The 14,029-nt window shown below is 36.9% G+C and overlaps 1 protein-coding gene across 1 annotated transcript in view; it reads right to left on the minus strand.

Annotated features, from left to right (window-relative positions):
* The window catches only part of LOC140245782 (dedicator of cytokinesis protein 3-like), a 127,603-nt gene that overhangs the window by 21,091 nt on the left and 92,483 nt on the right, over positions 1-14,029 (minus strand). The window contains exons 43-45 of the mRNA XM_072325305.1: positions 13,664-13,718; positions 11,244-11,468; positions 6,266-6,316 (exon numbers count right to left, since the gene is read on the minus strand). Of these exons, the coding sequence (XP_072181406.1) occupies positions 6,266-6,316; positions 11,244-11,468; positions 13,664-13,718 (331 nt within the window). The remainder of the gene's footprint in view (positions 1-6,265; positions 6,317-11,243; positions 11,469-13,663; positions 13,719-14,029) is intronic.

Raw genomic sequence — 14,029 nt, forward strand, 5'->3', positions numbered from 1 at the left:
TATACTTTTTTCTCTCTGTTAAAACGGCTGTTCTGATATAAACTGCACACGATACACGTGTACATGGTGATAAATATATTACTATGAAAAGAACATTACTACCTACTGTAATTAGAAACACACATGGAAGATGACCAAATGTACAGTGTGCTAGGGGTAATGATCACACAAATGTATCCTACACAATGAAAAGCACTGAAATAAGATGTGTACACAACAGGAAACCTGCTTACTATACAACACACACAAAAAGTTTTGACTCTAGATCCACGAACCATTAGTGAACCCAAACTCTCGCGTTCACTGCACTTTGTAAACAAAGGGCTCAGCCAGATTGAACAATGCACAAGCGACATGAAAACAATGCAAATCAAGCCATGCACACATTCAAGATGCAAATGAAGGGAAGCAACAAATAACAACAACAACATAAAAATCTACATGCAAAACAAGACCTAGCTACAATGTACACTATTGGTGACTACAACAGTAAGCATTGATTAACCAAGGACCACTGTTAGCACACCTCAAAGAATGTACAAAGTACGTGTTCCACTCTGCATGACGTCTTTCTACAGCTTCACAGAACAGTGAGTATATAAACATATCGCAAACATCAAAATAAAACATAAACTATTTTCTCTGCCAATATTACAACTGAAAACTGTCAGGTGAACATCTGGTTGTAAATACATTTGACTGGCACACAAATAGATGACAGTGGGAAATATAAATCAAATAAGAATTTAGAGTCAGATTGTTATACTGGGTGTTATGAGTACATTTTAACAAGTATTCCCTCTGCATTTCCTGACTGGCTGACTGGCTGAAAAGCAAAATAGATACATTGTACGTGAACACTTACAACAAAAATCTGATAAAGATGCTTAGCTTTGATATTCCTATTTTGGTATTTTTGAGGATTTCAAATTCCCCAGACACAAAGCTTTATAGTGACAGATTCCAAGAACCTACTGTACCACAGAAAAAGAGACAGAGATTACAGAACAAATACAGCACTATAAGAATAATCATTTTTAGAGTTTATGTGCAGTCAAGTGTCAAGGATATAAGGTAATAAACACTTTAACTTAATTCCAAACATCATCATGGAATTCCAAAACACTTCTTGAACTTATACATTTGAACTGGATGTTGAAAGGACATCTTGCACTTTTGAATGATTTTGAACAAACATAATTTTTCTCTTCTTTCAGCCATCTCGCCTGATTTCGGGAGATTCCTGGGCTCTCAACGTACATATGTATGTAACGTGGTCAGTGCAATACAATGTTGAGTCACATATGATTATGCAACACAACACATTGTATGAGTACCATAACTTGCACTCTGCATATAATATCATCATAGTAACAGTAGGCTAAAGCTTCAAATAAGCAACCTGTTTAGAATTAGACCTAACAGGGTTTAAGTTACAACAAACTGGTATCATACAGTTTACAGTTTTAGAAGTAAAGCAGAGCTATGAGAGAACCATATGTACAAAGTTGTGATCAATCTACATGATTTCTACGAATAATAAGCATGGAAATGAGAAAAAATACCTGTAAATAAAGAGGCAGCTTCAGTTCATGTATGACATGTCTCTAAAGCTGTACTTATCAGTTACAATGCTTTTAAAATAATATATGTCACCTCATTTTATCAGATCCTCTCACATGATTGTGATATGAGTTTTATTCAACTACAAAAAAATATCCCACCCTTTTGAAATCATTTTCATTTGTTTAATTTTGCTTGTAGAGTAAAGAAGAAACAACAACACTTTGTTGTCCTTGAAACAAAGGTTGTCATGCTGCCTACAGAATCAGAGGCACAATCATTTTGCACTGACAGCCTTTGTGCATGTATCATATCATCTCCCTCATTTAGTTGCCTGAAATAAGATGGGATGGTGAGTTCAAATCCTGACTGCAACAAGGCAAAGACGGTGTGGAAGACTACAAAGCTGCATTCAAAAAAAAAAAAGGTGCGAAAATCTCAAAATCCTCAATGGTGGCTGCATTTACCACAAAAAAAATGTTGGTACTATCCTACTAATACACACCTTTCTCATAAAAATTGTGAAAATGGATGCAGCTTTTGACACACACACTTCAGTTTGCACTTGTTTTCTATGGAAAAACACTCATCTCCACTGTATCAAAAGTGTCCAGAGAGCATAAGAAAGAAGACATAAACATTTCAACTGATGTGTTTTATGTTCACAAGTACTATGACTATAAAAAAAAAAAAAGTTTCCTCTGTGATTGCCCTTATGTACGAAACAGAGCTAAACTTGCATGAAATAATTTCGTAACTGTCAATCCTCTCAGGAAATGGTGATACTATGAATAGCACTATGATCTTATTCAGGAACTATTTATTGTCCATTAGAATCTTCATGAGGACCATCAATATGGTAATGATGAATTAAACATGAAATAATAGATGTTCTCTGTTCTTGATGATATTTTTTAATACTTATCAGGCCTCAAGAGACAAGTGAAGACCAAACAATGGTCAGTAAAAAAAAAAAAGAAAAAAAAAAAAAAAGAATGCAAGTCCTGTACATCTATCTACAAAAAGGTGTTAGAGGTATTACGAAAGAATACCACATTGTAATGGAATGTAGTACACTACAGTTCGACCTCGATTATCCGGCCTCCTTTTATCCGGAAATCTCTATTATCCGGACGCGTTCACGCAGTGAAGGACTTTTTTTTTTCATCCAAAAATTGAGAAAAAACAGTGACTTTCATGGATCTATTTCACTAATTTCATAGATGTGCATGATAGGTTTCTCAATATCTAATGAGGTAAAACATGATTTTCACATAAAGATATACTTTATTTTTGTGAAGAAGGGACTACATGCGCAGGCTAGCATAGATTACACCACCGTTGCGGGGTACGCTACCTGCCTAGCTGCCAGTGCACTGGGATGGCAGCTTGGACGGCAGCTATATACATTAACATTGTGTCTCCCATATCCGGCCAATTCGCTTATCCGGATTAGCGCCGGTCCCGACATGGCCGGATAATCGAGGTCAAACTGTATTGTTCAAAGATGCAGCACACTGTTTCATGAATGGGTGTAGATAACATTGAATCATTATCAAAGTTTTTGCAGTAAATGGCAGTTAAATTAGTAACAAGTCATATGATTCATATGTGTAAGTCAAACATAATGTGTCAAATGACAAGGTTTTATAAATGTTAAAAAAAAAAGAAGAAAAAGAAATAAAGTGCAAACAAAAGTAAAATAAGCTGAAACTCATCAATATTCTAAGTTGCATTTCACTGTTCCTTGGCTTGGAGCAGATTACATTGCATCATTATAAGTCTTTGCATAAAATGGCAGTTAAATTAGTAACAAGTTACATGATTCATATGTGTAAAGGCAAACATAATGTGTCAAAAAACAGTTTTTTGTAAATGCTAATAAAAGGAAGAAAAAGAAATAAAGTGCAAACAAAAGTAAAATAAGTTTAAACTCTTCACTATTCTAAGTTGCATTGAAAGAGAAAGAGATAGATATGGGCTGTATTATGAACTTCTGAAACATGCAATGCTAGTTACCACATAGTGATATACAAATGAAAGGTTTATATCAGCTATACATCTCTATTTCATTACAAATATCTCTTTTAAAATTCTCTCCATTATTTGCAATTCTTATACATGAGAGTTACACTCTGATTTTCAATTTGAAAAACTGGACATGGACATCTTAGTTTACCTATGTCGACTATCTCTGCCCCCCCCCCCCCCCCCATTGAATACTTGAAAGTGAAAATGGCACTAAATGTTCAAGTTGTTAGGACACCATCAATATAAGCAGTGACACTATGCACCAGACTTACACAATGTATTGTGTATGCTTCATTTGAAAGGATGCGAGTTTGTACTTATATGACGTCCACAGAAACTAGGTTATGCGTATGTGTAACATTGATATAGATACAGTATGCAGTACATGAGGTTTCGGAATAGATAAGTTTTTAGAACTGTGTTTAAATTGTGTGACATTGTTCAGACACATTAAACACAAAGACTGATGGACAGACAGGCAGACACACTGACACACACTTACACAGGAAGTTAAATTTCAGTGATACAAAAATGATGCATAAAGAAGATATACTGGACAAACCAGTTACATGGTACAAACAAGTACACAATGTGTGGGACTCACAAGTCAGAACCAGCATACATGGCAAACTATCTAAGTCTGAGTATGTACAATGCATCTGACTGACTGGAAGTCATTTTGATCACATTTCAGTGCAAGGTACAGTGTAGAAGAATGGAATCCACAGACTTCATCTGTTTTCAAGTGATCAGTGTAAGTAAAGACTTTATAATGAGGCATCAGAGTGCATACCTCACTGGAGAAATGGGAGAAGTGAAACCAACTTTTTCAAGATCAATCATGGTGTCAAGCCTTCATCAGGAAAATAAACCATTATGATAGACTTCAAAAATGTTCTCCATTTGTGGTCAAGCACGACTGTATTCCGTATAACCACAACTTTCACTCATCAGACTGGCAATCTAATTTGGTAATCATGTTTTGCATGGATAATTCTATCCAGGGCTGCCAAAATTTCATCAAAATCAGAGAGGTCTCTAAAAAGCAATCAGAGAGATATTATTTGGTGTGTTACACTTATCTCAATTTTTAAAAATGATTCCCAAACCAGGGACATTTTTATTTTCTCTTGTGAGGACATGATGGGAAGTTTTCAAGGAGTCTCCTTCAGATCAGGTAGACTTGGTAGATCTGTCTATCCCACAATGCACTGTATGAATAAGTCTTCCTGTCTATTTGTCTGCTACCAGCCATGCTATGAGTCCACTGACTTGTACATGATGACAAGAACTACAACACTGACAACACTACCATAGACAGTGCTTCACTGCATTTTTCTACATTAGAATTATGACAGGGATTGCGCTAGCTGACCGCAGAATTGTCGCAAACGATGTAAGTGCTGCGCTCGAATACTGTGATATTTTCAAAATGCATCATTTTGGTGCCTCAGCTAGATTTTGCTTCCCTTGGTTTCTTATACCTAGCATTTTTGATACAACACACATCCTTGTAGACAATCTAGTTTCTCCCTTTAGGGACACAAATTTGGCTCAAAAACTAATAGGTTTTCCGCAAATCTGTGCAAAATTTAATTTCTCAAGAATTATAATGCACACTAATTTTCTTGACCTTGATAACTGTTGCAAAATCTAATGTTATTACAGCTGATTTATGAAAGCTGTGGAAGTGATTTGACAATCCCTGAAAATGAAAAGCTCTTGCCAGTCAAGGAATTATAAATGTACTGTTTGGGAGTGCAGTGGCTATCTGCCCAAAATCAAGTAAGACAACTACAAAAATATTGCTCTGGAGAAGGATTCAAATTGAGATCGTGATCATGCTATTTCAAACAGATCTTCGTGCACTACGGCAAAATGTGATAATGGCTAACACAGTGATTATCACTGTGTTATTTTGGGCTGTGTAGCACCACCTATTATTCACTGGACATGAACAAAAATGACATACATGTATTTCTACAACTTTTTCACTCTATGTGACTACACATACATGATAAGTTTAAGAAGTTTTATGACATTTTTGCTGAAGGTATCTCTTCTAAAGTGCTTCAGTGATAATCAAAGAAGACTGAATGATATTATAAAGACTAGATGTTCTACACTGCTAACACATCTATCTAATTAAAGGGGATTAAGAAACTCATAATGTAATCAAGTAAGTCAATAATTAAGGGAATAACTGTGTGCAGCGAGTACACATAAGTGTGAGAATAAGGCTTTCTACAAAGTATACAGAAGTGTAAGAAAGTCTTCTGTTCGATACAAGGTGAGATTTGATTTGAGTAATGGTTTAAGAAGAGCTTCATACACCTATCAACAAAGTTATCATCATCGTGTGTTATACAATGATCACAGAATGAAGTTACACAAACATCACGTAGGTTGAAGTTTTGGACTCTTGCATCTTTTAAAGATTATGGTCATCACTGAAGCATCAAATGAAATGTACATGAGAAGTTTGTTAAGTCATTTACAATGTATTATCCATTTCCATTGGTGTACACATTTCTGTAAGCTGGACAAATGTCCTTAAAAGAGTTATTGCAGCTAGATTATATAATGGTGAGCATTAGAAAACATAAAATTGCCTCGATATGGGGGCAAAAAGCAGCAGAAGGCTGATGTGAAGGTATTTCATGTATTATACCTGAAAGACGCCAGTTTCCACTGTAAACACGGATTGAGACCTATTCCGAGACTGGAGGGGAAACAAGTTCAATGGTTCGTCATTTAAAGATGTATGCAGGTAGAATACAAGATATCACTTGGTTTCCAAGCACAAGATACGGTACATATGACTGGCAATGATTGATACATTGTATATGAGCATGATCTCACTCCAGTCCATGGCTGGAATGAGAACTGGACAGAGAAAACTCTGATACATCAGCAGTATTACACCTATCTTAATGAGGAAAGGAAAATCCCGTCTGTCCTGTGGTGTGAGGCAAATTCCTAGAGAGAAATAAGTGAAATTATTCTCTTTCCATACACCATCAATAAGAATGTAGAACCTATTAAGTAACAGGCTGATTTTAGTTCGGATTTACAGTTACGGCTTCCAAACACACCAGATATTTTCGGCATGTTGTTCAGTAGAGACAGGTCACAAAGTCTGATCCTAATTTGAGTGTAAGTTGTCAACTTTACACTACTTGTCCAAGAAAAAAACAAAAACAAAAACAAAAACAGACATAAAATCTTCAGCTGAGCAATGCCTATAAAGACTAATTGGGATATAACCAATCAATAACCAGATGTGCAGTGATCAGTGTCATCTGCTTGTAACTTGTAACCAATCAGATTCTCTGTGTAAAACTTTCAGTAAACAATAATCCTGTAGATCCAGTCACACTGGCTTTCTCTCAATCATTCACCAGTTTCTGCAACACTTTAAAGGAGGTGTACTCCTGGTGCATCAAGGTGACAGATGTACACCAACACTCCCGGTGTATCGTGCTGACAGACGTACACCAACACTCCCGGTGTATCATACTGACAGATGTACACCAACATTTCTGGTGCATCATGCTGACAGATCTACACCAAAACTCCTGGTGTATCAAGCTGATGGATATAAACCAACACTCCTCATGTACAGAGACTCCAACCCCAAGCACCATCTGATCTGGAGATTCTCCTGCCTGCAACCCCTAGCAAACGGGAGACAACTTCATATGCGCGAAGCGCATAATCACAAGCGCGAAGTTCCTTGCGGCCGTGGTCCAGGGCCGGCTTGGGCCCTGGAAGCTCTGATAATTAGGGTTCTTGATGCTCTCTCGTGCTATCTAAGGCTTATTTTTCAACAAACGAAGACAAAAAGTAAGAAATCATTTCAAATGGGACACACAGAGCCAGGGCGGGAGAAATTAATTGTCAAGCGGGAGAACGGGAGATTTTGTAAAAATGGGCTTTCGGTGGGAGATCTCCAGTCGAAAGCGCGAGAGTTGGAGTCTCTGCATGTATCGTGCTGACATACACTAACACTAACACTCTTGCTGTATTGCATTGATCACCATTATAATACACAATATATATTTAATACAGCTTGTTTGAATGCATTGCATAAACAGAAAGCAGCCAACTCTTCACTTGATGTTTGCTAGCCACATGATCATTGATGAGCAACTGCCTTTCTTTTTTTCCTTTTTTTTTTTGCATTTGTTTTTCAACAGCTGGAATCTTGCTTTTACAATAATGGCTGTAACTTGATAGGGTAAGCTTCTGGAAAACATTACTGTAAACATAAAAGCTTTCCATGGGATGGGAATATTTGTGTACATATTTCAGTATCTCCCAAAATATTTGCTTATTTTTACATTTTGGGCTGGCTTAGTAGGGTGCAAAATTTGTGAAAAATTCCATATTGTGGAATACTGAAATGAAAACATGATACATTCACGGCATAAAATTTTCGCAAATTGGAGCCGATGTCCTTTTTCGTGGCATGAAATTTTCGCGAATTGCCACTGGCGTTCAATGCATATAGTGTAGACAAGAACTTTTGCATGCATTTTAATTTCGTGAATCTTGACGCTCGCGAAATTCACGAAATTAAAATGCACGCGAACATTCCTCGTTTTACAGTATTCCACATAAACATGTACAGACTTAGCCCATTCTCTATCACACAGAATCCCCACTTTGGACTGGATCAACCACATTCCTGTAGAAAATTGATCAAGGCAGGTGTTGAAGCTGCCAAGTGAAACCTTTGGAAACAAGGCATGTACTGCAGTAGTATGTTGAATACATTCAGAAAGCTGTTCATTACAGAGGAACGAAAACAAGACACATTACTGTAAAACTTAAAACTTACGACAAAACAACAACATGACACACATTGACATCATACTCTCCATGGATGCGTATTAGATTAAGGGTGGTTATCCTTCTGTAAGGTAACCCTGTATCCCCCAGGGTGCAACACAGTTATTAGACAGGTTTCCACAAGGCCATTTACTGCATTAACAATGCAATATGACTCCAGCAGTGACTGGCGATGTTTCAAGAAGGCACCAGTTTACATCAAAGACTATGTACATCGTCAACACTGGGCAGCAAATTAAACTGAATATCAATTGTTCTACTTCAATACTACTCAGTGATTGGTCGTAATGCAATCATGTGACTAATGCCACAAGGATCCAAATTGTTATATTGTGAGCAGTAACATCAAGTCAGGTAATACAGTTCCAGATTTTGACTGGCTGATGACAAGGTTCGAATAAAATGATGCCTATCTATGTAGACCACATATTACAATAAATATTGCCTTGTCTATTGTTGTAATATAACAATTGAAAGTCCCTCTGGAGTTGTTTTCCCCTCGAGACAATATTTTCCCTGAGTGCAATCTCTCTGGGAAAATATAACTCCTGCAGGGAGATCACACCTTATTTGGCACCTCTAAAAAGGCTGCTTGCATGTTTTGATGCATATGGTTATCTCACTCCTATAAAGACAGGTGTAACTCATTTCATTAATGCCCCACTACTACCATATCAATGCCCGGACGCACAAATACAACAAAGTGTAACCATTACATAGAGGACGATTAGCAGAGGAGAAAACAACAGGCAGTTTTACAAGAAGAGTTTGAAATGCCAGTGGGGGGATGTTGCCCGTCGACTTTTGACCTTGTTGAAATTTTATTTTGAACCCTGAGGATAGAATACATTGCATATTCCCAACAACACAGGTCATTAGAGCTGTTACATTAAGTTGGTTAGTCTAAGAACATTGAGAGAGCACAACTCGATCTAGGCTTTCCTTTGGTAGCCATTTTGCAGGATCACTACCAAGCCCAAAGCATACCCCATGTTACTTCTGTCCCTCATATACTCGTACACATCACATACCAATTATTATGGCATGCTGCTTCCCTAGCTTGCATTTTGTGTGCAAGTCGCAAATTACTGTTCCCTCTGTTTTAGCACAGCGCAGAACACAAAAGTTTATTTCACAAATATCATGAAAATATCACTGTTTTGTCTCCAACAGCAGAACATCCAAGAATGGATGAGTATTTCAAATGGAGCACTATTATTATTATTATCATTATTATTATCATTATTATTATTATTATTATTATTATTATTATTATTATTATTATTATTATTATCATTATCATTATTATTATTATTATTATTATTATTATTATCATTATCATTATTATTATTATCATTATTATTATTATCATTATCGTTAATATCATTATTATTATCATTATTATTATTATCGTTATTATAGTTATTATTATTATTATCATTATCAACATCATCACCTGGCATCTCACCTGGCATATGTACATTCAAAATCTTTTGAACTCAATTTTTATAATAGAAATATTGATTTAAATTCTAAAGAATTACAATTAATGCAATCCAAACGACGTTTCTACATGATTTAACATCAACAATGATGTTCTTCGTAAACATTGTGCAAAAATAAAAACATTTTTCCGCTCTTCTGAAAATTCATGACTTTATCTATGACGAATTGTTACCCCTGGGACGATGTGTCATTGGTTACACTACTGCCATCACTGCAACCACATTAATGTCTGACTGACAACACAGATCTACATGTTCACAGATATCATTGCAACATTTAGCATTAAATGAACATGATGACAAACTCCCTGATAACTGAGGGGAAAAAAAATCAACAACACTGCTAGAAAACACAAGATACCCACATTGAAGGATTACTGAATCAAGGACATAGTTAGCCTTCATGCATATGCTTTTTTAGATGGTTAGCAGGTGGAAAAGATTAATATGTATGTGCTGAAAAGCTTTTCATGCAGTGCCATTCTACAGCCAAATTTGTAAGCTGAACAGGCATCTACGACATAAATCGCACAAACTAAACTTTACCGACCCCAGAAAAAAAGGAAAAGGAAATACATAACTATGATAGATAGAAAATAACAAGAAAGAAAAATAAAGTGACTTGGTAATATATACAATGTACAAAGGACAAAGACAGTATATAGAGCTTTATCAGGGCATACAAGAAATTAGGTAAACTCAAAACATGTGAAGCCAATCTATGTAATTCTAGTTTAAGAAAGATCTACCATTAGTGAAGTCTAACACTGCACAAACACACAAATTAGACAAGTTTTAGTTACAGATACACAGGTACAACACAGTCACTCTCTTTTCAAACAAAGACCACACATAACAACAATAACAAAATTAATAAAAACAAAAACACTTTCTCTTTTACTTTGGAGCGACAGAACCAAAAAAGAAAAACTTACAGCAATTTTAGAGTAATTTGAATTTATATTTCTTAGCAATTCCACTGAAAGCACTTTCATCAAGTATCTTGAATACATGATTCCCTTTTCATGACTGTCTAATATGTTGCAAAACCACAAAGAGAAATAAAATGTGAAATGGGAAGAAAATTCTGGCTTGTGTCCTATAATTGTTTTGAATCAATTTTTTTTTTTTTTCTTGGGGGGGGGGGGGGGGGAGTTGAGAAATCCAGCCATATGGTTTGGGTTTGTTTCTACTGAACATCTGCATAGAACACAGACACACATACACAAGCAAACACACAAAACTGATTAAGTCAAGTAAACAGAAATGCTGGAGTGATGGGTTTTCTACCGGCAGCAGGCGAATGTATCCCTTCATGTCAACATGCTTTAGGTGGTGGTGCTGGGCTTGGGACGGTGGAGGTGGAGGAGGCATATCAGGAGGGGGTAGCGAGTCCTCATCAGGAGGCGCACCCCGTACCTCATCCACGGAGACTGAGGTGGAGGACAGGGATGTCGTTGCGATGGTGGCCCGTCCCCGCTGCAGCGTGCTGCCCCCCTCCGACCCAGAGCGATTCTACACGAGTTTAAGAGGGGAATGGGCGGCAGAAGGAGGAGGAGGAGGAGGAGGGGGAGGAGGAGGAAGAGGAGGGGGGGGGGGGGGAGGAGTGGGAGGAGGAGGAGGAGGAGGCAGAGGGGCAGTGGGGGGGGGGGGGTACAAACATGGAGGCAGCAAATTGGGTGCATAAGAGAAGATCCAAGGGGACAAAGAGCCAAAGAACCCATAAGGGGGATTCCGGGAAAAGTGAGTTGAGGTGTGATAATGAGGGCAATGAACAGGATAAACACGTTTTGGAAGCAATTTCCATTGCAAGAAAGCAGAAACAAATATGTGCCATGCAGAATTGGTTTTGAAATCATTATGCAAAATTGTCAACATGTTTGAATGAAAGCAGGAGGTTTGTGGGAAAAGGGTACAAACGAGAAGACATGGAAAATAATGAAGAATGACCAAAAAGGATTTGACATTCAATTTGGATTGAACCAAGTGTCAGTCAGTCCCGTTGTTTGGATGGTGGGGAACCAACAAAAAGGAACAACACATGGGAAATAGACAGAAATAGATAAGAGATGGGTTGATTGACCGATGGGTAGATTGACCGATGGGTAGATTGACCAATGGGTAGATTGGATGAATGATGGAATGGATGACAAGTAAAAAGTAATATTACAGAACATGGAAGAAAGTGAGAATGTGGAAATGTGGGCAGGGTTGGTGAGAAAACACAAGAAAACGAAGCAAATAATATCTAGGTTGAAGCATCATAGATATTTTGAGATGGTTTCAAAATGAATGCTGTCTGTCACTAGCTGAAGGCTATTGTTTTGTTGCTCTAGTTTTAGAAATTTGCTGAAGTATGGTTCCATAAAAGGTTTGCTCTCCTACGGTCTACAGAAAAACAATATTTGAGAACGCAAAATAAAAAGATATGAAGTAAATATAAAAAGAAAGTAATAATTACATTCCATGAAATCTCAGTACTTACATAACTGTTACATTTTGCAAAGGTATTCTTTATGTTATAGCTTCTCTTGAGCATGCAAATTCAAAACACTCTGAAGGCAACTGTTGGTTTAGTTGAGCTATCAAACAAAGGGCTGTAACACATCCAAATTTGTAAGGAAACACAAAAGTCCCGGCTCACACGCTGCACAGAAAGCAAAATAATAAATGATAACATCAGAACAAATACATGTCGACAGGAACTAGGCCAATGGATGCATCAGTTTGACAGAAACAGTTCATGTGCAACTATTCTATCCCTCTTTTTTTGTTTTGTTTTGGTTTTTTTTTCATTCCGCAAGAGTTTTTCATCTTTTCTACATTGCACCACAAATGCAGCAAAATACCTGAAGAAACCCAAATAAACAAAAATGAAGTAACAGAGCACTTGATTTTTATGAACTAGTGAATAGTCTACTGATACAGACTAATGTCCTGAACAGATGATGGTATGGGAATGAGAAATAATCTGAGCTATGAATCATGACCTGATAAAATGAAGCATGCTTCTAGCAAACAACTGATAATGACTGCATTTCGTAGCTACTATTTGCATTATCTTTGGGTTTAACCAACAGTGATTTTTTTTTTTTTTTTTTTTTTTTGACATTGTTGCTTTCTGATATCTGTGATTACCCCTGACTTATCACACTTATAATCTGTCTTGGTTATTCTAGTCTGAACGATTTAACTTACAAGAGATATCAAATTTAATGGTGATTTCGATTCTTTATTCTTTCTACAAAATAATGAACTACTTTGGTTGAATGAGACTTTGTTCTACGCCTTATCCCAACACTGTTTAATCATTGGATGGTATTTTACTCACCACATGCATTTGCAAGTTAGCTGATTGAACACGATTTGCTTTCTGAACATGGAATTACATCATGTATGCTGTATCAAAATATTTTTTCTTGCAGCATCAATTTGCTAGCATTGCTTGTGGAGAAAAGACAACACATAGAGCTCCACTAGACAATTGGTTGCAGCAGTATCATGCACGGTTGCTGCACAGCATTTTATTGCAGCATTTCTTCAAGGCAAATTTTTAAGCAATATCATGAGGGGAAATAAGACTTCTCACACAAACTCTGGAAGTAAGGCTGTAGGGATAAACGATAAAGTACAACTGTACACCAAGAGGGTCAAGTAGAATATTTCAGTTGGTTAGTCAAAGTTCTAACAGCTAGGAATTCATACAATACCGGTATTGGGTCTGCTGCTGGTGCCGGGAGGAAAAAACGGCTCGTTGTTCTGCTCCTGAATATCAGAAAAGGTAAAGAATGGAATGGAATGGAAATCATGGAAACTCTGATTAGAAAGCTATAAAGGGCTGAGGGAAAGAAAACAAAATGGCAAAGATGCTTCTGTTTGTTGACCTGTCATTATCTTGATTAATCGCAATGTATGACAACCACAAACTTTCACTTGTGAGAAACCAAGACTGGCACTGCTTTCAAATGCATGACTTATACAATACATATCGTTGCTGGAGCGACAAGACATCATATCTACAAAATGTCAAATATTTCAGGAGAGAGAGAAAAAAAAAAATGGCAGCCAAAGCACTA

The sequence above is a fragment of the Diadema setosum genome, chromosome 2, assembly GCF_964275005.1.
Source record: "Diadema setosum chromosome 2, eeDiaSeto1, whole genome shotgun sequence".
NCBI classification, from domain to species: domain Eukaryota; kingdom Metazoa; phylum Echinodermata; class Echinoidea; order Diadematoida; family Diadematidae; genus Diadema; species Diadema setosum.